We start from the raw sequence: 18719 nt of genomic DNA on the forward strand, positions 1-18719 counted from the left end.
ACCCCCATCCGTGTGTGCCTCAGTGTTCCCATCCACACAACGGGACAATCAGACTTCTAAACTTTCAGTACAGGGTCCCCTGGGGGATGAGGCCATCAAGTCCAAGGAGCCCCAGAAATTGCCCAAAATATTAGTGTTTCTGGAGAAAGGGCTCATGGGTTTTTTTTTTTTTTTTTTTTTTGGTTTTTTTTTTTTGGATTCTCAACTCTTTACGACCCACAAAAGGTTAAGCACTGGTTGGAGTGCAGGGAAGGAAAGCAGCCCCCCAAACTCTGCTGGAGGATAAGGCATTTGGAATGGCCACTCCGGGGAGCAATCTGCTAGGACCTTAGAAGTTAGAAATTGAGCTAGGGATCAGCTAGGCAGTCCCTCCCCCCGGGGGGGGGACAGTTGAGAGAGCACAGTGACAGCGGGAGATGTTCGTAGCAGCAAAAAAACTGGAAAGCTCAAACGTCCATCCACAGGAACATGACTGGTAAATGGTGTATTCAGACCGTGGAATGCCACAGAGCAATTAAAAGAATGAGCTAGACCTAAACCCAATATATTCATCCACCAAACACTTGGTGAACACTTACTACGCATCAGACACTGTTTTGGGCAGTGGGTCTGCAGGGATAAGAGATCAAGTCTTGCTTGGAGAATGTTTTCTAGCAGGTGAGACAGACACAAACAGACACAGAAGAGCATTTCAGGGAGTGTGATAAATGCCACAAAGAAAATAAAGCGGAGTCAGGTGATAGAATGGTGGGGGAGGGGGACTGTTTTAGACAGAATGGTCAGGGGAGGCCCCTCTGAGGGAGACTCTGGAGAAGAGCAAAGACGATTAATGGGGTGAATGGCCTGGCACAGCGCGGGGGGGGGGGTGGGTGAGAAATGCCATCTGCAAAATGATGTAAAAAAAGAAAAGCACGCTTTACTTACACGTTACATACTACATTATCACAAAGTCAGAAAAAAGGCCTGGAGAGGGTATATGCTAAATTGGTGACGGTAACTGTCCCAGAAGATGGGAGACAAAGAGAGCGCGGGGACTAGGACTCGCGTGGGCTTCCGCTTGCCTCTTATATTTTAATTTTTCATCATTTAGCATTTCAATACCTTAATGTTTAAAAATAGGCACATAAACTTGTGAAATTAAAAACCATTTTAAATCTTCCATGGTGAAAGGGGTAGGTTCCGGGCAGCGAGGGGCAGATGGGGTCCCTACACACGTTCACTGGACGCAAGTTCCTGGGGAGCAGTGGTTTGTCTGGGGAGGGGACCCACCGTTAGACGGGGGAGCCCAGTAGAGGAATGTGGCTCAGCCTGGAGGATCCGGAAGCTTCTTGCAGGAGGTGCCTTCTTTGCTGAGCTTCAGACCATGTGGCTCAGCACCCCCAGTGTAGACTAGAGGAGAGGCCACGGTGTGTGTAAGACCACAGAGCAGGAGCGGACGGGGTAAACAGAACCTGAAACTCTGGGCAGCTGATGTCCCGCCCTCACAGCCCGGCCCCTCCCTCCACCCTCTTCCCACAGCCCTCGCTCCGGAGGCTAGAGGCCCCGCCCTGCTCCGGCAGGCCAGAAAGCAGCGCCACCTGCTGGCGCAGGAGAAAAACGCAGCTCTCAGCCTCCACTGAGAGCTACCAACCAGCCAGTTTCAAAACCCTGCTCCCCTTCTCGGACAATGAACAATCCCAATTCCGTTCCAAGTCGGTTCCTCACCGCCCTCCCAGCGTCTAGCAATGTTTAGACCAAGCTGCCTGCTTGGGTCCTATCTGCAGGAAGGGAAAGCCTTCTCAGGAAGGGGCAACCATTCTGGTACCTTAGACCCACTTGCGGGTCAGGAGGTGGTTACTCACATGAGCCAGGGGCACCTCATGACCGCAGTTTACAAAACGTGCCCTCAGCTTCCTGACCCTTGGTACAAACCTCAGGGGTAGGCAGTCCGTTTGACAGCTTGGAAAAAGTCCCCAAGGAAGGGCTTGCCCCGTGTCACCTGATGAATGAGGGTACAAGCTGATCCCGTAACACGGGCTCCGGGACCCAGCCCAACGTGTGTGGAGGGGGGGGGGGGGGTTGTCACCATATTTGAAGAGAACTGACTCAGTCTAGATCAGTGGTCTCAGCCTGAGGTCCCCGAATGGCAGCAGCAGCAGCACCTGGGAATTTGTTAGAAAAGCAAATCCGCTGGTCCCACTCCAGACCTACCAAGTCAGAAACTCTGGGGGTGGGGCCCAGCGATCCGTGTTTTAGAAAACCTGTTTGAGAACCTAAGCCGGCGGTCCAAAGTAACTATACCCCCTCGTTTTCATTAAACAAGCTTTTATTTGGGAATGTTTTTTGGTTTACATAAAAGTTGCAAAGATAGCAAAGAGTTCCTATATACTCTGTACCCGGCCTCCCCTCCCCCATCACCTTCCATTTTCCATGTACATTTGTCAAAACTAAGAGACTGACATTGGTAGGTTATTATTGAGTAAAATCCAGACCTTGTTCAGAGCTCCAATTTTCCCACCACTGTCCTTTTTTTGTTCTAGGATTGTCACACTCCATTTAGGACTACATTCATTTTCAGTTTCAGCTGGTCACCTCAGTCATCTTTCCCTGGGATGGAGAATGGGTGGGAGAGCAGTTATCTTTGTTACTGAGCTGGGGACACTGAGACTGGAAAACACCTGGTGACCTCAGGTCACCCCAGAAGGGCGATGAGAGCAAAGCCTGCCTCACTCTGCACCCTTCCTGCCCCTCTTCCTTTCACCCAGGACTCTTATTTTCAGAAGTCCCTTTGGAATGTCCCACCTGGCCTACCTCCAACAGCCATCTCAGACCCTGAGATGCCTCTATTAGAGCAAGCCCAGCCCTGGGAGAGGTCCACCCCTGCCCCGTTGCTTCTTCCCCTAGATTGAGGGGCCGGGACAATGTGTTGGTAATTAACCCTGGCTTGGGCAGATCAAGGCCCCGTACAGAAAGAAACAGTTATTTGCCCACGCACAGCCATTTGTGACTCATGAAAAATGCTACCAATTCTTTGCAGTTTCTCCCAGTAAGAGATGTAGTCTGTTTTGCCACTCCTCGAATCCAGGCCAGTCGTATGATTTGCTCTGACCAAAAGAACTTTGCAGAAGTGACGTCTTACCAATTCTGGGCCTAGAACCCAAGAAGCCTTCTAGCTTCACTCACTCTCTTGGCACTCTGACGCCATCTAAATAAGCCTGAGCTGACCTGCTGGAGAGACCACATGGGGGAGGACTAAGTCAACCAGGCAACAGCCTGACAAATGCCCGACAAGTGAATAGGGCTATCTTAGACCATCCAGCCCCATCCAAGGTTAACAGCTGACTGCATGCAGCCTCAGGAGTGACCCTGGGCAAGACCAGAACTGTCCACATGTGCCCAGCCTAACCTGCAAACCCACAGAACTACAGGCAAATGAATGATGTGCTTTTAGCTGTCAAGTTTGGGGATAGTTTGTTACATGGCAAAGACTAACTGATACACAACTCCTCATTTCTCTCTTGGTAATGGGATTCCAACTATATTTCAGGAAACAGTGCGCCAGTCCCAGGAGATGGGATACGAAGGGTCTCCTCAATATGACAGTTCTGTTCCCTGCCATCTAAACTTTCTTTGCAGCCAGGGGTGGGAATGGTAGCCGGTTTGGGCCAAGGAGACCTAACGGAAAGATGCAGGGGGATAGAACAGGAAATAGGCCTCCGAAAAAGGTTTGACTTTATGATAGAAGTTGAGAGTGGGCTTGGCCCTTCCTCCTCCCCCGCACCTTTCTTCTTCGAATGCAGCCATGATTCCTGGAGGTACAGCTGCCATCTTGGACCATGAAGTAACAAGCAATAAGGGAGAGGCCAAAAGGAATCACAGAGAGGTGAGCTCTACCTTCTCTGGGGTCCTGCACCCATACCGCCTGTCTCCAGAATTCATGCTCTGTGGACGAACCTCTCTTTGTTGAAACCACTGCAGCCTAGGCTTTCGTCTACTCGCAGCCGAATGTATCCCGCATACTGGGAACTACACAGACAACAATGCAGAAGGATCCTTGTCCTTGGGACTCTGGAGCCAGGAGTCTGTAGCTCTCCAAACCCATCTTCTTTTCCATCCCATTCTCTCAAAAATACCTCGAGGTCAAAGATAGGACCCCATTTTCACAGCAGCGGGATCTGGGGCTCCCACGCTGTTCAGGAAGGAGTCCAAGGCCTTGCAGCGAGTGGAACAGGTGCTCAGAGTCAGACCTCCCCCTCAGGCACGGAGAGGCACCCCTGTACGCTTTCTGCATGGCCCAGCCCGCTGGAGGCCAAGTGTGTCTTCTGGGACCTTCGCAGGGCTGGCAGAGGCCACGGCGGCTGCTATTGTAAGTCTGGCGTGGAAGCGCCCAGGTACACCCTGAGGTCCGAGAGGGTGGACTGGACGAGCTTGGCGGGGATCGTCTCTCGCTGCAGCTGCCGATAGGCTGCGTAGCGATGGCAGCCGCCAAAGGAGTAGAAATAGTCGCCACCCTGGGCCCCTTTGATCCAGAGGACGTCGATAGGGGGGACGCTGTCGGGATCCTCCTGGAGAAGAGGGTACAGGGTCAGTGAACACGGCACAGCACTTGGTGGTTTGCAGAGGAGACGCTGTCGAGCTCCTACAGGGTGCTCACGCTGGATGGTGAGAGCCAACTGTTAAATACTCGGCAATTTGGGGAGCTGCTCGATAGCTTGAAAATCAGCCACGGTGGTTTACATCAGGGAAACGAGCCGGTGCCACGAGTCAGGGCTTTCCCCCCTGCTAGAGACCAGGTTGTTAAACACTTGTGTTTATTATTATGCCACAGACACGCGATCTGTTGGGCCCTGTTCTAGACTCTGGGAATAAGGTACAGCCAGAATGGGATGGACACGGCCCCTGCCTTCATGGGGCTCCAGTCCCGTGGGGCGGATGGAAGGGAAAAGTGAGTGTTGGCGTGATGGATTGCTAGGAGGACGGTGACACAGGTCGTGGGTGGCCACGGGGCCTCTCTGAGGTGACAAGGGAGCAGACATCGAACACAGAGGAGCCAGCTTGGGAAGAGAGACAGGTGCAATAGTTTAGAATCAGGGCCCGACTGCCTAGGCCCAGGCTCAAATCTCAGCTCTGCTACTTAACTGCTATGTGATCTTGGACAACTAACGTCTGTGCCTCAGCTGTCCCATCTATCAAATAGGGACGTTTTAGAGGGAACAGCAAATGCAAAAGGCCAGAACAAGTTCACTGTGTTGGAGGCACGGGCAAGGAGGCCAGTGTGATCAGAGTGGACACGAGGTCAAGGGTACAACAGGTCAGAAAGGTCAGCGGGAGCCAGACTGGGCAGGTTTGTTTCTAAGAGCAGTGGGTAGGCCCTGGAGCGTTTTAAACAGCGGAGGGTGATGTGATTTGATGACCATTCTAGGAAGCTGTCATGAGAGAGCAGGCTCGGCGGGGTGGGCAAAGTCAAGAGCAGGCGAGACGGAGGTGAGGCCTTAGCAGGCGTCCAGCGAAAGATGCTGGACAGGGAGAGGAGGACAGGTTTGGGACATGGGGGCAGATCTGAGATGCACGGGGTGATGTAAGGAGAAGAGAAAGAAGAGAACCTTAGTTGACTTTCTGTTAGGGCCCCGAGCAGCCAGTGCAGAGCAGTGGTCCTGTGAGTAGGGAGAGCCTGGGGTGGGGTCGAAGGACGGGGCACAGTGGGGAGACCACATTAGACAGCGCCCATGGGTTCTTTTTTTTATGCTTATTTGACAGATTTATTGATACCTTTATTCCACAAATGATTTGTAAGCAGTAATGCCCAGGGGTTCCAGGTTGGGACTCTGGAACCCCAAAAAAACCTGAGTTTGAATTTCAGAGTCTCCCCTGAGCAGCTAGCGGACCCAGAGCAAGTAGCCTTGCCCCTTGGAGCATCATTCCTCATCTGTAAAATGGGAGTGGGCCCTCTATAGGGCTGCAGATGAACAGTCACAGAGCTGGTGCATGTGAGGCATAGAGCACAGTCTGCCTGGCAGTGGGGCACTAATGAGGGGCAGTGTGCTGGATGGGCCAGGTGCTGGAGGTGTGATGGTGGGTGGGCAGAATCACAGTCCCCCGAGACGTCCATGTCCTAATTCCTGGAGCCTGTGAACATGTTACCTTACAAGGCAAAAGGGGCTTTACGCATGGAATGCAGTTAAGGATCCTGAGATGGAGAGATTATTCTGGGTTATCCAGATGGGCCGAATGTAATCACTGGCGTCCTTGAGAGTGGAAGAGAAAGGCAAAAGAGGAGGTCTGATGGTGCTGGCTTTGAAGATGGTGGAAAGAAGCCATGAGCCAAAGGATGTGGGTGGCCTCTAGAAGCTGGGAAAGGCAAGGAGAGGGATTTTCCCTGAGAGCCTCCAGAAGGAATACAGCCTTGCTGCCACCTTGATTTTAGCCCAGCGAGACCCATTTTGGACTTTTATATATTTTTTACTATTTTTAAAGTTTATTTATTTATCTGGAGGGAGGGAGGGAGGGGGAGAGAGAGAGAGAGAGAGAGAAAGACAGAATGGGAGAGGAGCAGAGACAGAGGGAGAGTGAAAGAAGATTCCAAGCAGGCTCCACACTGTCAGGGTGGAGCCCGACGTGGAGCTCAAACTCACAAACCAGGAGGTCATGACCTGAGCCCAAACCAACCAGCCGCTTAACCAACTGAACCACCCAGGAGCCCCCTCCCTCCCCCCATTTTGGACTTTTAAACTACAGAACTATGAAATAATACATTTGTATTGTTTCAAGCCACTAAGTTCCTGGTAATCTGTTACAGTTGCCATAGAAAAGGAATACATGTGGTTAGTATTGTTTTAAGCCACTAAGTTCCTGGTAATGTGTTACAGTTGCCAAAGAAAAGGAATACATGTGGTTAGCAAAGACAGGCTTGGTTCTTGCCCTCACAGAGCATATGCTTCTAGCATGGAAGCCAGGTGTCTAAACAGGCCATAAAAACCCAGTGGGATCAGAGCTATGCTGGTGGGCACGCAGGTGTCTGGGGGCCCACAGGAGGCCACTAACCCAGTAGGGGGCATCGGGGAAGACACTGAACACTGGGACCTAGAGAGCAAGAAGGAATTAGAAACAGTAGAAATGGACGAGTTCTGGCAGGGATCAAAGCCCGTGCAAAGGCCCCAGGGTGGGAGAGCACATACATGGCTAGATCCTTCGCGAACGGCCAGGCACCATGCTACTGGTGAGGAAACAGCCAAGATATGACAAAGCCCCTGCTTCTGTGCATGAGGTGGGGAAGGCAGACGATAAAACAAACAAATGTATAAGTTAGGTGCACAGAAGTGCGTTATGGAGAAATACTTCGGTTTATAAGGGGAGAACTTGAAAGCCAGGGCTCTGTTAGCCAGGGTGGAGAAAGGGGTGCTGAGGCCTGAACCAAGAGAGGGGGCAGGTTTTGTGGCTATCTGGGGGGAAGCAGCTCCTGGTAGAAGGAACAGTAGTGCAAACTCTAGGTCTGAACACCATTGTGAGGAGCTGTGGAGGTGTCTGGTGGGGCCTTGGGGTCTCACAAGGTCACCTGGCAAGGGTACGATGGGGTAAGATGACCTATGCCATGCAGGCCTAACCTGACACAACTCTTCCCTCCCTCCCCCAAAGTTCCTGCCGGGATCCTGTCCCCATTCTTGAGCACCCTCCCTCAATGCTGGGGCTGATCCCTGTCCTCTCCCAGTTCCAGTTTAAACAAGGCCCACCCAGCAGACATGACATGTCCAGAGCCACCGACTGTGACAGCCAAACGTGACGGCACGGCTTCACTCCAGCGAGTGTGGTGGCTATGCTGCGGGGCATCGGGGTCAGTCTGTGCCACTTTCAAAGCGCTTGACCTTGGACAAGTTACTTAAAAAAAAAAAAAAATCCTCCGGTGCCTCAGTTTCCTCGTCCATAAAAGAGGAACAGTATCCACCTGACTAGATACAGCACTAGAAACAGCTCCCGGGGGCTGCAAGTGCTATCTTTATAAATAGACTCAGCGATCGTTATTTTAGTTATCTGGTCCAATCTCCTGCTGGCCCGAGTGAGGAAACAGAGGCCCAGAGAGGCCCAGCCCCTTGCTCAAGGTCACACAGCAAATGCTGAGCTCCGGCGGCGCCCGGAACCGGTCCCGTCTCGCGTCCGGGGCGACCTCCCTCCTGCGGAACCCTCCCGCCGGCCGGCCTGCCTCCCAGGGGCCTCACCCGGATCGCGTCCACGAGGCTCTGCACCTTAGCCGGGTCCAGCACGGACGGCAGTGGCCGGATAAGCACGCGCAAAGGGACGTTGTGCACCGCGGCGATGCAGCCCGAGTGGATGCTGCCGCCCTGCGCGCCGCCGCTCGGCCCGGGGCCCCCAGGGCCCCCCCGGCCGACCCCGGCCCCGGCCCCCGCCCTGCCCAGCGCTCCTCCGGCTCGCAGCCCCATCGCGCCGCCGCCCGCCCGCCGCGCAGCCTCCCGCGGGCTTTAACCCCGGCCGGGCCGTACCACTCCGCGCGGGCGGCGGGGGCGGGCGCCGGGGCGAGAGCGTGCCTCCCCGCCCCTCAGTGGTCCGGCCCCGCGCTCCCCGCTCCCGGCGCGCGGCGGCCCGCGCGGCCCTCGGGCTGTCCGCCGGGGGGCGCCCCGCAGCCTCCCCTCCGCCGCGCCGCGTCCCGGAGTGGAAGCGCCCGGGCGGGCTGACTCAGGGTGAGTCTGCAGGTCGCGGGGCGGCGGGAGGGGCGCGGCTGACGCGCCGGCCGGGGTGACTCAGGCTCGTGGCGGGCGGGGGCGGGGACGAGGGGGCGGCCGGACCTGCGGAGCCAGGATGAGTCGGCAAAACGCCGCAGTGCGCGGCTGCCCCGGCCCCCTGGGAGCCTTTGCCGGAATGGCCAGGGAGGTGATACTAATACCGACAGGAGCCAAAGGACGAAAGCTGGCGCCGGCAGACACTCTTCTGCACGCTTTGCGTGTGTATTAACTTATTTAAGCCTCCAAACAACCCCGCCAGATAGGTGTGGCCATTATCCCCCTTCTACAGATAAGTAGACTGAGGCGCGGCGAGCTTTAAATGATTTGCCCAAGGTCGTGGAGCCAGTTAACGTGGCCGAGCCCGGGTTCAGCTCCAGGCTGCCCCTCCAGATTGCATTTTGTGCTTCACTGCTGGCTGCCTCTGTGCAGCCAAAGTAACTGTCACAAGGAGCCTTCTGGAATGCTGCTGACAATGTGTGGGCACTGCCCCAGACACGCGGACTGTCTCATCGCATCCTCGCTGCACCACTACGATGTAGGCGTTGGGGCCAGAATTATTGCACTGCTTTTCCAAGGTAGGGCAGCTGGAAACGAAAGTCATCGGAGCCTGCAGCCCCGGGGCCACTTACAGGGCCACCGACACCTGTTTATGGATGTGGACACGAGGCTGCAGGGGGTGGTGGTGATGGCTTGGGTCCAGATATGCTGAGTGCCAGCCCCACTCTCTCCCCTGCGAAGTCCTCTCTCCCCTCTGGTCCGGGTTCAGCACCCAGTGTTTTCCGAGGCCAGGGGGAGGTAGGCAGAGGCTCCTGGTTTAAATTCCAGGTGTTGATCAGCCATCTATGGCAACCTTAGGACTTTGGCCCAGATATGCTTGGGTTTGGATCCCCATTTGGTCACTACCTAGCTGTGTGGTCTCAGGCAAGTTGCTTAACCTCTCTGAGTCTCAGCGTTCTCTTCTTTTAAAATGGTTGTGAGGAAATCGTGGGAACACTTAGAGATAATGGCCAATGGAGGGCAGCGTGGGGGGTAAGTCAGTGTTTACACAGCAGTAACCAAGGAAAGTGACTGGTTCGATCGTGAACACCCAGAGCGCTGAAGGGGAGGCCATATTTGACTGAGAGCATCAGGAGAGGGTCCCTGTGGCCGAGGCATTCCGACTGGAAAAGGGCTTGGTCTTGGAGAGGGAGAGGGAAGAAGCAGGTGACAGTTTAGGGTGTAGGCTCTGAGGTCACATTTGAATCGTGGCTCTGCCACCTGGTAAACTGTGTGACGTGGCGTGTGTGGGGGAGGGTAGCTCCCCTTCTCTTGCCTCAGTTTCTTCTCTGGCTCGCCAGGAGAGTAGATGAGAGTAACACACTAAGTGTTTAGAAAGGTACTTGGCGCCTGCAAAGTGCTGAAGAAAAGGCAGGCAGGAAGGACATTCCACAGCCGCAGTCGCAGCCTGAGCTCAAGCAAGGAGGCGGGGCGGGTCTCAGACCTGGCGACCGACAGACAGGCCTATCTGGTTTGATTTTCCTCCTCCTCCCCCTGGTTGGCCTCTGCACGGGGGAAATGCAGAGTCACCCTCTTGCCTGGAGAAAACCAGAGACGGTGCGTCCTGTGGGGAGGGGAGGCTGCCGCCTGGGCTGGTTACTGACGGGCCTGAAGTCGTGAACGGCCTGTCGCCCAAAGCTGTCACGAGTGTGGATTGTGAGAATTCGCCTAAGCGTCCGCTGCATTGGCCCCGTGTGGCCACTGTGGGCAGCAGGTTCTTCGGTTTTCGTCCTCTGGGTCCTAGGTTTTAATCCTTGACTTGCCCCTTGCGGTCCTCAGAAGGCTCCTGTAGCTGAAAGCGCTCACATCACTACACAACAAAGGTAGAACTTAGGACGTCCCTCGTTGCTTCTTTTTGAGAGTGAAGAAAGCTTTACTAACCATTCCTTACTGGTCTTCCCTGCCCAGGAGCCTTTTCCCCCTATCGTTTTGGCAAGAGTTGTATCGCATGCCCATGCCCAATGGCCACGATTGGCGTAGCTTCATTGGCGGAAGTCGGAGAGCTGGCCTCTACACAGTACCTTTGTGTTTCATTTTGGATTCTCCCAAAAGTAGACGCTGGGACAAGGCCTGGGCACAGGTAGTCTATTTGGGAAATGTTCTAGTTACTACCGCTGCAGAACAAACCGCTCCAAAATTCAGCGGCATAAAATCACCACTTTGCTATCCTCGCAGATTCTGTGGGTCAAGTCCTCAGACGGGGCATGGTGGGGACTGCTTGTCTCTTCTCTACAACGTCTGGGCCATCAGCCAGGTGACTCAACAGCGGGGAGTGACTTGATGGCTCCGGCTGGAATCATCTGGAGGCGACTTCATTTACACATCTGTTGGACGGTATTGCCTGTCAGCCGGAACACCTCCATGGGGCCTCTCCATGGGGCCTGGGCTTCCTCATAGCTGGCTTCTAACAGGGAGTGTCCTAAGAGAACCTGGCAGAAACTTCATGGCCTTTTCCAATCTAGTCTTGGAAGTCATGTAGCATTCTTCCTGCAGTGTTCTATTTGCAGGAGCTGTCACAAGTGTCCTCCCTCTACCCCGGCTCAAGGGAAGGGAAGGGGACAGAGACTGTCTCTTGATGGAAGGAATAGGAAGGTTCTAAAAGAGCTTGTGGGTGGGAGGTGTTGTTGTGGCCATCTTTGGAACACACATCTACTGTAGGAGGCGATGCCAGGAAGTAGTGGGGAAGGGAGAAATGCCAATAAAGGGTATATGCTGATGAGCGGGTTAACTGGGTGGGCAACTAGGGCTCACTCCTGCTAGGGACTCTCTGAAGTGTCCTGCATCGTGCATCAGAACTGTCCCTCTGAGGGACAGGGGGCTGAGTATATGCTCACTGACTCCTGTCCCTCCCTGGTTGAGGGTGGCCTGAAGATGGGAAATTTCTGCCATTTCTGGTCTCATACACCAGGCGTTTGGGTATGCAGAGGACTTTCCTGAATGTTTGGGAAGATGAAAGGATTTTGGTGCCATAAGAGGAACATTGCATTTTAGATCCCCCCCCCCCCCCCCGAAATGCGCTTGTCCATTTCTATGTACAGGATCCTGCCATGTTGCTTTGGTCTCATTGTCTCTCCCTTGTTTTCCTCTCCGTCTTCTCTTTGTCGTTCGTAGCAACCCTTGAGTTTCCTGTTATTTTAGGCAGGAAGTTGGCTTCTGTCTCCTGCAGCTTCGGTGCCTGCGGGGCATCTCCTTGGGGGCTTGGGACAGTTTCACACTTAACCGCTTCTCATAGTCACAAAATGACTGCTGGTGCCCGTGGGGACAGGCTCCTTCTTCACTTATGTCTTAGCTCAGCTCTCACTTAGCTATTATTCCAAAATACCGTAGACTGGGTGGCTACAGCAATAAATGCTCATTTCCCACAGTGCTGGGAGCTGGAAGTCTGAGATCGAGGAGGGGTGAACCCCTTCCCAGTTCACAGACTGCTGTCTTCTTGCTGTGTTCTGGGCGAGGGAGCTCTCTGAGCCTCTGCCCTCAAGGGCACACATCACATTCATGAGGGCTCTGCCTGCCCCCAAACCCCACCTCCACATGCCATCGCATTGAAGATCAGGCTTCCACATATGAACTTCGGGGGGGGGGGGGGGAACGCACACTCAGTCCATAGCAGTTCACGTCCAGAAGAGAGAGAAACCTCCCTCAGCGATGATGGGGTTAAAGCCCTTCTCTTGGGTCTGTTTCGGCTGGCTTGAGTCAGGATTAATAATGTTCCCCAGAGACATGCCATGTGGGAGCTGCTTAAGCATGGGTGTTGGAGCCTGTCACCCACTGGGGTGACCGGGACTGGCCCAGAGGAGACCAGTCAGCCACACCCCTGAGGTCAGCCTCCTTTGAGCCACTCAGGGGGGCTCAGGGATGGGTGGATGTCTGGACAGATGTGAGGTTTGTTGCTGAGGAAGGGAGGAAGTGAAGGCCTGAGTGTCAGTGTCAGGGGCTCTTGGCCCACCTTGGATTTCAGCTGAAGTTGTGGGGGGAAGCTCTGTGCAAGCCGGGACTCACCCAGCACTGCCAGCTTCCCAGCCCACGCTCCCTGTGTCGTCTACATGTTCCATCCCTGCGGGAGCTTTGCTCATTCACCAGCACATGCCAGAGATGTTAGGGTGTTCACTGCTGGGGACAGGAGCCGGGGGGCAAAAGCCAGCCTTCCATTGTCATGGGTGGGCACATTGTGAGAGGTGTTCCAGACCATTTGGAACTTTCCAGACCCTTTGCAGACACCAGCAGTACCCAGCCCTGTTGTTGTAGCAGTGACCTCACTAACACACTCTCTGTCTTATTCCTCTTGCCCACCCCCCACCCTCCCACCCTGGGTTCCTAGGATCACCTCCCAAAGACACTGCCTGCACTTGAATCTCAGGCTCTGCTACTGGTGGGGGGAGGGGCACAAAACTAGGGCAAAGGGGCAATTTCATAGGTCATCCCCAATAGTTCTTCCTGTTGCCTGGGTTAAAACTACACATCTCTTACTCGATGTGTGACCTTGGGCCAGTCAGTCCCCTGTCTGTGCCTCAGTTTCCTAACCTGCAAAATGGCCATAATCATGTCACCTAATTTGTAAGGCTGTTGGAAGAATGAAGAGAGAGGACGTGGGCAAAGTCCTTAGAACAGTGCCCAACATACTGTAAGTGCTCAATAAATATGAGCTGTTTGATTACATTTTAAATTAATAATAGATCTTGAAGGTCTCTCCGTGCTTTTGCACTCCCAGACTAGTCTCAGTGTGTTAGCCAAGATTCTTGTTTGCAAGTGATGAAAGCCAGTGTGAATTAGCTTAATGGAAATGGGGACACTTGGCTCCCTTGACTGTGGGGTGAAGCCGGGCCTCAGAGAAAAGTGGGTTCGGAGATGTTTTCTCTGTCTCTCGCTGGACAGAGGGATTACCTCCACCTTTTGATAAGAGAAGGTTTAGACGAGAGAGGTTTAAAACACTAAAAGTGTAACCTTTCATGGAAAAGAGTCTGGAAATAGGAAATCTGGGGCTGGGTTGGTGGCCCCATGGCCACTAGGGGCACAGACCCTTTCTATCTGTCCACTCCATCTTTTTAGAGTAGGGCTTTTATTCTCAGATTGCCCTTCTGGATTAAGATTGATGTTCAGGGGCGCCTGGGTGGCGCAGTTGGTTAAGCGTCCGACTTCAGCCAGGTCACGATCTCGCGGTCCGTGAGTTCGAGCCCCGCGTCAGGCTCTGGGCTGATGGCTCGGAGCCTGGAGCCTGTTTCCGATTCTGTGTCTCCCTCTCTCTCTGCCCCTCCCCCGTTCATGCTCTGTCTCTCTCTGTCCCAAAAATAAATAAAAAACGTTGAAAAAAAAAAAAAAAGATTGATGTTCAAGTGTCAGCCTGGAAGGAGGTAGAGAAGTGGAAAGGCAAAAGGTCATGACCCCCTCCTTTTTAGGGGGCTGTCTCGGAACTTCCGTATAATCCGTTCCCTTGCATGTGCTTGGTCAGAACGTGGTCTCACGGCCACCCCTGGCCGCAAGGGCAGCTGGGATATGTAGTCTGCATTCAGCGTGGCAATGTGCTCAGCTAAAACTGGAGTTCTCTTACTAAGGAAAGCGAGAAGGGATAATGGTAAGTAGCTAGCAGGTCTTATGACTCAGAGAGGCAAAGAGAGGAAATTTCCAAATTCTAGCCAGATGCCCACATTTGAACCAATCAGCCATGACCATGAGGGACAGAGACTTTTTTTTTTTTTTTTAAAGCATAAGCTGCCTTTATTGATTATGACTTAAATGTATGTAGTTCATTAAAAAATAATTACTGGTCGTTCATCTGCTATCGGCTAGGCATTGTGCTAGACCTAGGGGATTTTATGATGAGCAAAAAAGACACTTCATTCTCAGTCTCGTGAAGTTTATAGTCTGGTGGAGGAGACAGATAATGACCAAATAATCACACTGATTAACGGAAAAGTGTACTGATGGTAAGTGCTCTAAATGAAGAGCATGTGGCCCCTGAGGAAGTGACAATGCAGCTGGGAGATGAAGGATGAAAAGGGGCTTAACTCCTGAGGGTGGCAGTGACAGCAGTTCAGATAGAGTATGTCACTGGTGGCGAGAACCGCTTATGCAAAGGCCCTGTGGCAGGAGAGAGCAAAACTGCTGCAGCGAGGCAGCTGGCCACATGGTTGAAGATTCAGCTAGAATGACTGGAAGAGCCAGGCCAGGTAAGGAAGGCTTCAGAAGTCACCCTAAGCGCGTTCCACTCCCCCGCCCAGGATGTCGTTGAAGTGTTTTAAGTAGAGAAGTGGGGGGAGTGGTAGTGACATGATCAGTAAAGATCCCTCATTTTTGAAAAGAACCCTATGGCTGCTGTGAGGAGAGGAAGGGAGGTGGGGGAGGCAGAATGGATCCAGGGAGGCCAGTGAGAAGGCTGGTCCCATTGTCCAGGTAAGAGTTGATGGTAGCTGTGGACTAGGGTGGGGATGGAGAAAATTGAGAGGAAGCTGGTGACAGATTAGATGCTAGGGCAGGGGAGACAGAGGTGGGAGAGGGGACTTCTGGGTCTTTTCGCTGCAAGATGGGATGGGTGCTGGCGCCATCCACGGAGGTGGGGAACCCTGGAGGAGAACCACACCGCAGCCTCCGACTTGGGCTGGTCTGCGTGCTGTTGGGATATTGGGAGTGGAGGTGGCCTGCAGGCAGATACGGGTTTGCAGCTTAGAGAGGAGGTTGGAATTGAAAATGTGAATGTGCACATCTGCTTGTGGGTGGAAACTGAGGCCATGGGTGTCATGAGCTCATTTTCCCCCCCGAGGGTACAGTGAGAGGAGGAGAGCCTAGGAGAGAACGCTGAGGAACACAAACCTTACAAGAAGGAACAGGAAATGAGTTTCCTTCCTTGGGTGCGGATACGAGCGCCTGCAAAGTTGCTAGATGGAGGACCGGAGAGCTGAGCCCCGGAGGTCTTCCTCTGAGAGGACTGTGAAAAGCAGAATGGATTGTTCTGCCAGTTGAGGCGCTGAGGGCTACAGCGGGGCAAGCCTGAGCTGACGGACTTCAACAATAAAGACACTCCCGTCACAAACTGCGAAGTCCAGAGGCAGCATCCTGAGCGGGCTTCAGGGACGTTTTGTCAGCACTCCCTGGTGTCATCAGGGATATGGGCTTTTTTTCGTCTCTCCGCTTTGCCATCCAGGGGGTGGGCTTCATGCTAAGGCTGGTTCCCTTCAAGGTCACGAGATGATAAGCTTCCTCGTTCATGTCCAGGGAGAAGAGAGACTTGGCTTCCTTTCTCTCTCTTTTTTTTTTTTTTTAATTTATTTTTGAGACAGGGAGAGACAGCATGAACGGGGGAGGGTCAGAGAGAGAGGGAGACACAGAATCTGCAACAGGCTCTGAGCTGTCAGCACAGAGCCTGATGTGGGGCTCGAACTCACGGACCGCGAGATCATGACCTGAGCCGAAGTCGGATGCTTAACCGACTGAGCCACCCAGGGGCCCCTGGCTTCCTTTCTCTTAAAGGAGAGGGAGAAGCGGACTTTCCTGAAAGCTTCCAGCGAGCCTCTCCATAAGTTTCACTGGCCAGAACTGAGTCACCTCTCCATTTATCAGCCCCTAGGGGGTGAGATTACTTTTCATCCGGTCAGGACCACCCCTTAAGCTGATGGCCAGGTCCCAAATTGCATGGCTGCCAGTCAAGGAGGGAAGGACGGGATCTAGATAGTGGGAATCAGCATCGATTCCCATCTCCCTCTGGGGCGCCTTCTGTATTGCATGCTAGAGAGTTAAAAACTACATTCTCAGACTTCCTTGCAGCCAGGATAATGACAGTGAATTAGGTTCCGCCAGTTAGATGCCCCGCTGCGGAGTTCGGATGGCAGAGGTGGGCAGGGGCCATTTTCTTATTGCCTTGTCTCTTGCTGCTGGCGAGATGGTCATGGAGGCCCAAAGTTTTCTGTGACAGTGTTCCAGTGTTGGGACACCAGCACAGTGGGAGACAGGAGACCGTTTTATTATTTTTTTATTTTATTTTTTTATTTTTTAAACGTTTATTTATTTTTGGGACAGAGAGAGACAGAGCATGAACGGGGGAGGGACAGAGAGAGAGGGAGACACAGAATCGGAAACAGGCCCCAGGCTCCGAGCCATCAGCCCAGAGTCTGACGCAGGGCTCGAACTCACGGACCGTGAGATCATGACCTGGCTGAAGTCAGACGCTTAACCGACTGTGCCACCCAGGCGCCCCGACAGGAGACCGTTTTAAAGGCAGTGGCAGCGGCCCCCTGGCCCTTGGGTCACACCGATAGTGCTGTGTTCTTGAACTCAGTAGTTCCAGTGAGACTGCTGATATCCCTGTCTGGTTTTGGAGGAAGTGGCTGCTCCCCTGGTGGGCCGGTTCTGTGGAGATGTTCTAGGGGGTCCAGCTGAAGGCTCTTCCCCTTTGGTCCTTCCAACAGTTCTGTCAGCAGCAATTCCCTGTGTTAACCACTTTCTGCTTCAGGGGGATTTAATACAGGGAATGAGATGTTTGTAAAATGTGGGTCTAGCGTGGGTTCTATTCCCTGGGTCTGAAATAAATGTAACTGACACAACCCCAGGTTAGAAGCAGTGTGGGGGCTCCTGGGGGGCTCAGTCAGTTGAGTGTCTGATTTCGGCTCAGGTCATGAGCTCACAGTCCTGTGGGTTGGAGCCTGACATCAGGCTCTGTGCTGACAGCTCAGAGCCTGGGGCCTGCTTTGGATTCTGTTGTTTCCCTCTCGCTCTGCCCCTCCCCCGCTTGTGCTCTGTCTCTCTCAAAAATAAATATTTAAAAAAGAAAGAAGCAGTATGCAGTCACAGAGGACTATGTGTGGCTGGTTAGGGAAGGCAACAGGTGCCTGGGCCCCTCAAAGCCCCTTTGGAGATTTTGTGTGTGTGTGTTGGGGGGGGGGATCCCCAAACTGCTGTCATTGCTGGAGACATGTAGCACATTGCTCAGATTATAGCCACTTGTCCAGAGGTATGTGAAGGGAAAGGCAGACAGGCACCAGTAATAAAAGTTGAGTGTACTGCCCACAAAAGGAGGGACCCCAAAAGCTGGCCCCAGGGGAGACTGAGTTCCAGCCTGCAGCCTGGCATCCAGCCCTCAAAGCACATGGCCTTGCCTCTCAGTGAGTCCACGTTGGGGGTTCGCGTTAGGTGGCATGGTGTTGTGGTCCCCAGGGAAGTTTTCGGTAAGGTGAGGACACGTTTGTAGTTTGAAAGCTCACCAAGGCAGCTGGCAAGGGGGAGGGATGGGCTGTTCAACACATTCCTGAACACCCTTGATGACAGTTGACTGGCCCTGGGGGCAGCTCACTGTCTTGGGGTAACTTTGCCTGCTGAGCCAAAGTTCCACCTTTCTGCATGCATGTACTTGCCCAGGTGTGATCAGTAGGGCTGGCCAGAACCTCCCCCACCCTGCCCTGGCCAAAGCAGCAGGGGATGAAGTGGGGAACCATAAAGGGGTTGTAAACCGGCTATCAAGAGAGAAATCTGGCTCTGGCTCACAGTTGTATTTGTTTGGCAGGTAGAGTTAACTCGATTGCAATTCTTTAAGGTGAGACACAGTCTTTCCTGTGAGTTTACAGGCTCCAGTATTCCCTAATGTATCAAAGCAACCTGCTTCATTCATGCTATTGATCGGGCTCTTGAAATCTTTTGAGTGTTCGACCCCAGTTGTTGAGGAGTATTTAGGACTGAGGATGCTTGGGACCTTGTGGATGCCAAAGGACCTCTGGAGTGTGTGACCCCTGGCGGCAGCTACACGGTGGTCACGCTAAGGGGAGGGAAATGGAGTGGAAAAGATGCAGCTGCAATAAACAAGATTAATATGAAACAAGATGAATATGTAACAAAAAAATGTAAAAAGAGAAAAAAATCCAGCTGCCTCTCAGATGCCTCCTCTGCCCACGCCCCACCCCCAATCACAAGGTCTAGAGGCGCTGGTGAGTGGCCAAAGTCCCTTTAATATCCCTGAATTGCGTTACAAGTAATACTGCTGGAGGTGAGGAA

The 18719-nt window shown here is 53.3% G+C and overlaps 2 protein-coding genes across 2 annotated transcripts in view; one reads left to right on the plus strand and one right to left on the minus strand.

The window, feature by feature from the left end:
• Positions 1 to 2302: 2302 nt before the first annotated feature.
• SRXN1 (sulfiredoxin 1) lies at positions 2303 to 8411 on the minus strand. The gene is made up of 2 exons (XM_007073657.2): positions 8190 to 8411; positions 2303 to 4544 (listed from the first exon to the last, which is right to left on the minus strand). Exons 1-2 carry the CDS (start codon positions 8409 to 8411, stop codon positions 4341 to 4343), a joined length of 426 nt encoding a protein of 141 aa, XP_007073719.2. The 3' UTR covers positions 2303 to 4340.
• A 6322-nt stretch (positions 8412 to 14733) lies between these two features.
• FAM110A (family with sequence similarity 110 member A) overlaps positions 14734 to 18719 on the plus strand; it is a 125266-nt gene continuing 121280 nt past the window's right edge. The window contains exon 1 of the mRNA XM_042980713.1: positions 14734 to 14911. The gene's annotated coding sequence lies outside the window, so the exon portion shown is untranslated. The remainder of the gene's footprint in view (positions 14912 to 18719) is intronic.

This window comes from Panthera tigris, chromosome A3 (genome assembly GCF_018350195.1).
Source record: "Panthera tigris isolate Pti1 chromosome A3, P.tigris_Pti1_mat1.1, whole genome shotgun sequence".
Lineage (NCBI taxonomy): Eukaryota > Metazoa > Chordata > Mammalia > Carnivora > Felidae > Panthera > Panthera tigris.

Coding starts and splice junctions, on each gene's coding strand:
- SRXN1 (XM_007073657.2), bottom strand. CDS start 8,411: ATGGGGCTGCGAGCCGGAGGAGCGCTGGGCAGGGCGGGGGCCGGGGCC. Junction 4,545..8,189: donor GCCTCGTGGACGCGATCCGG/GTGAGGCCCCTG, acceptor CCTCTTCTCCAG/GAGGATCCCGACAGCGTCCC.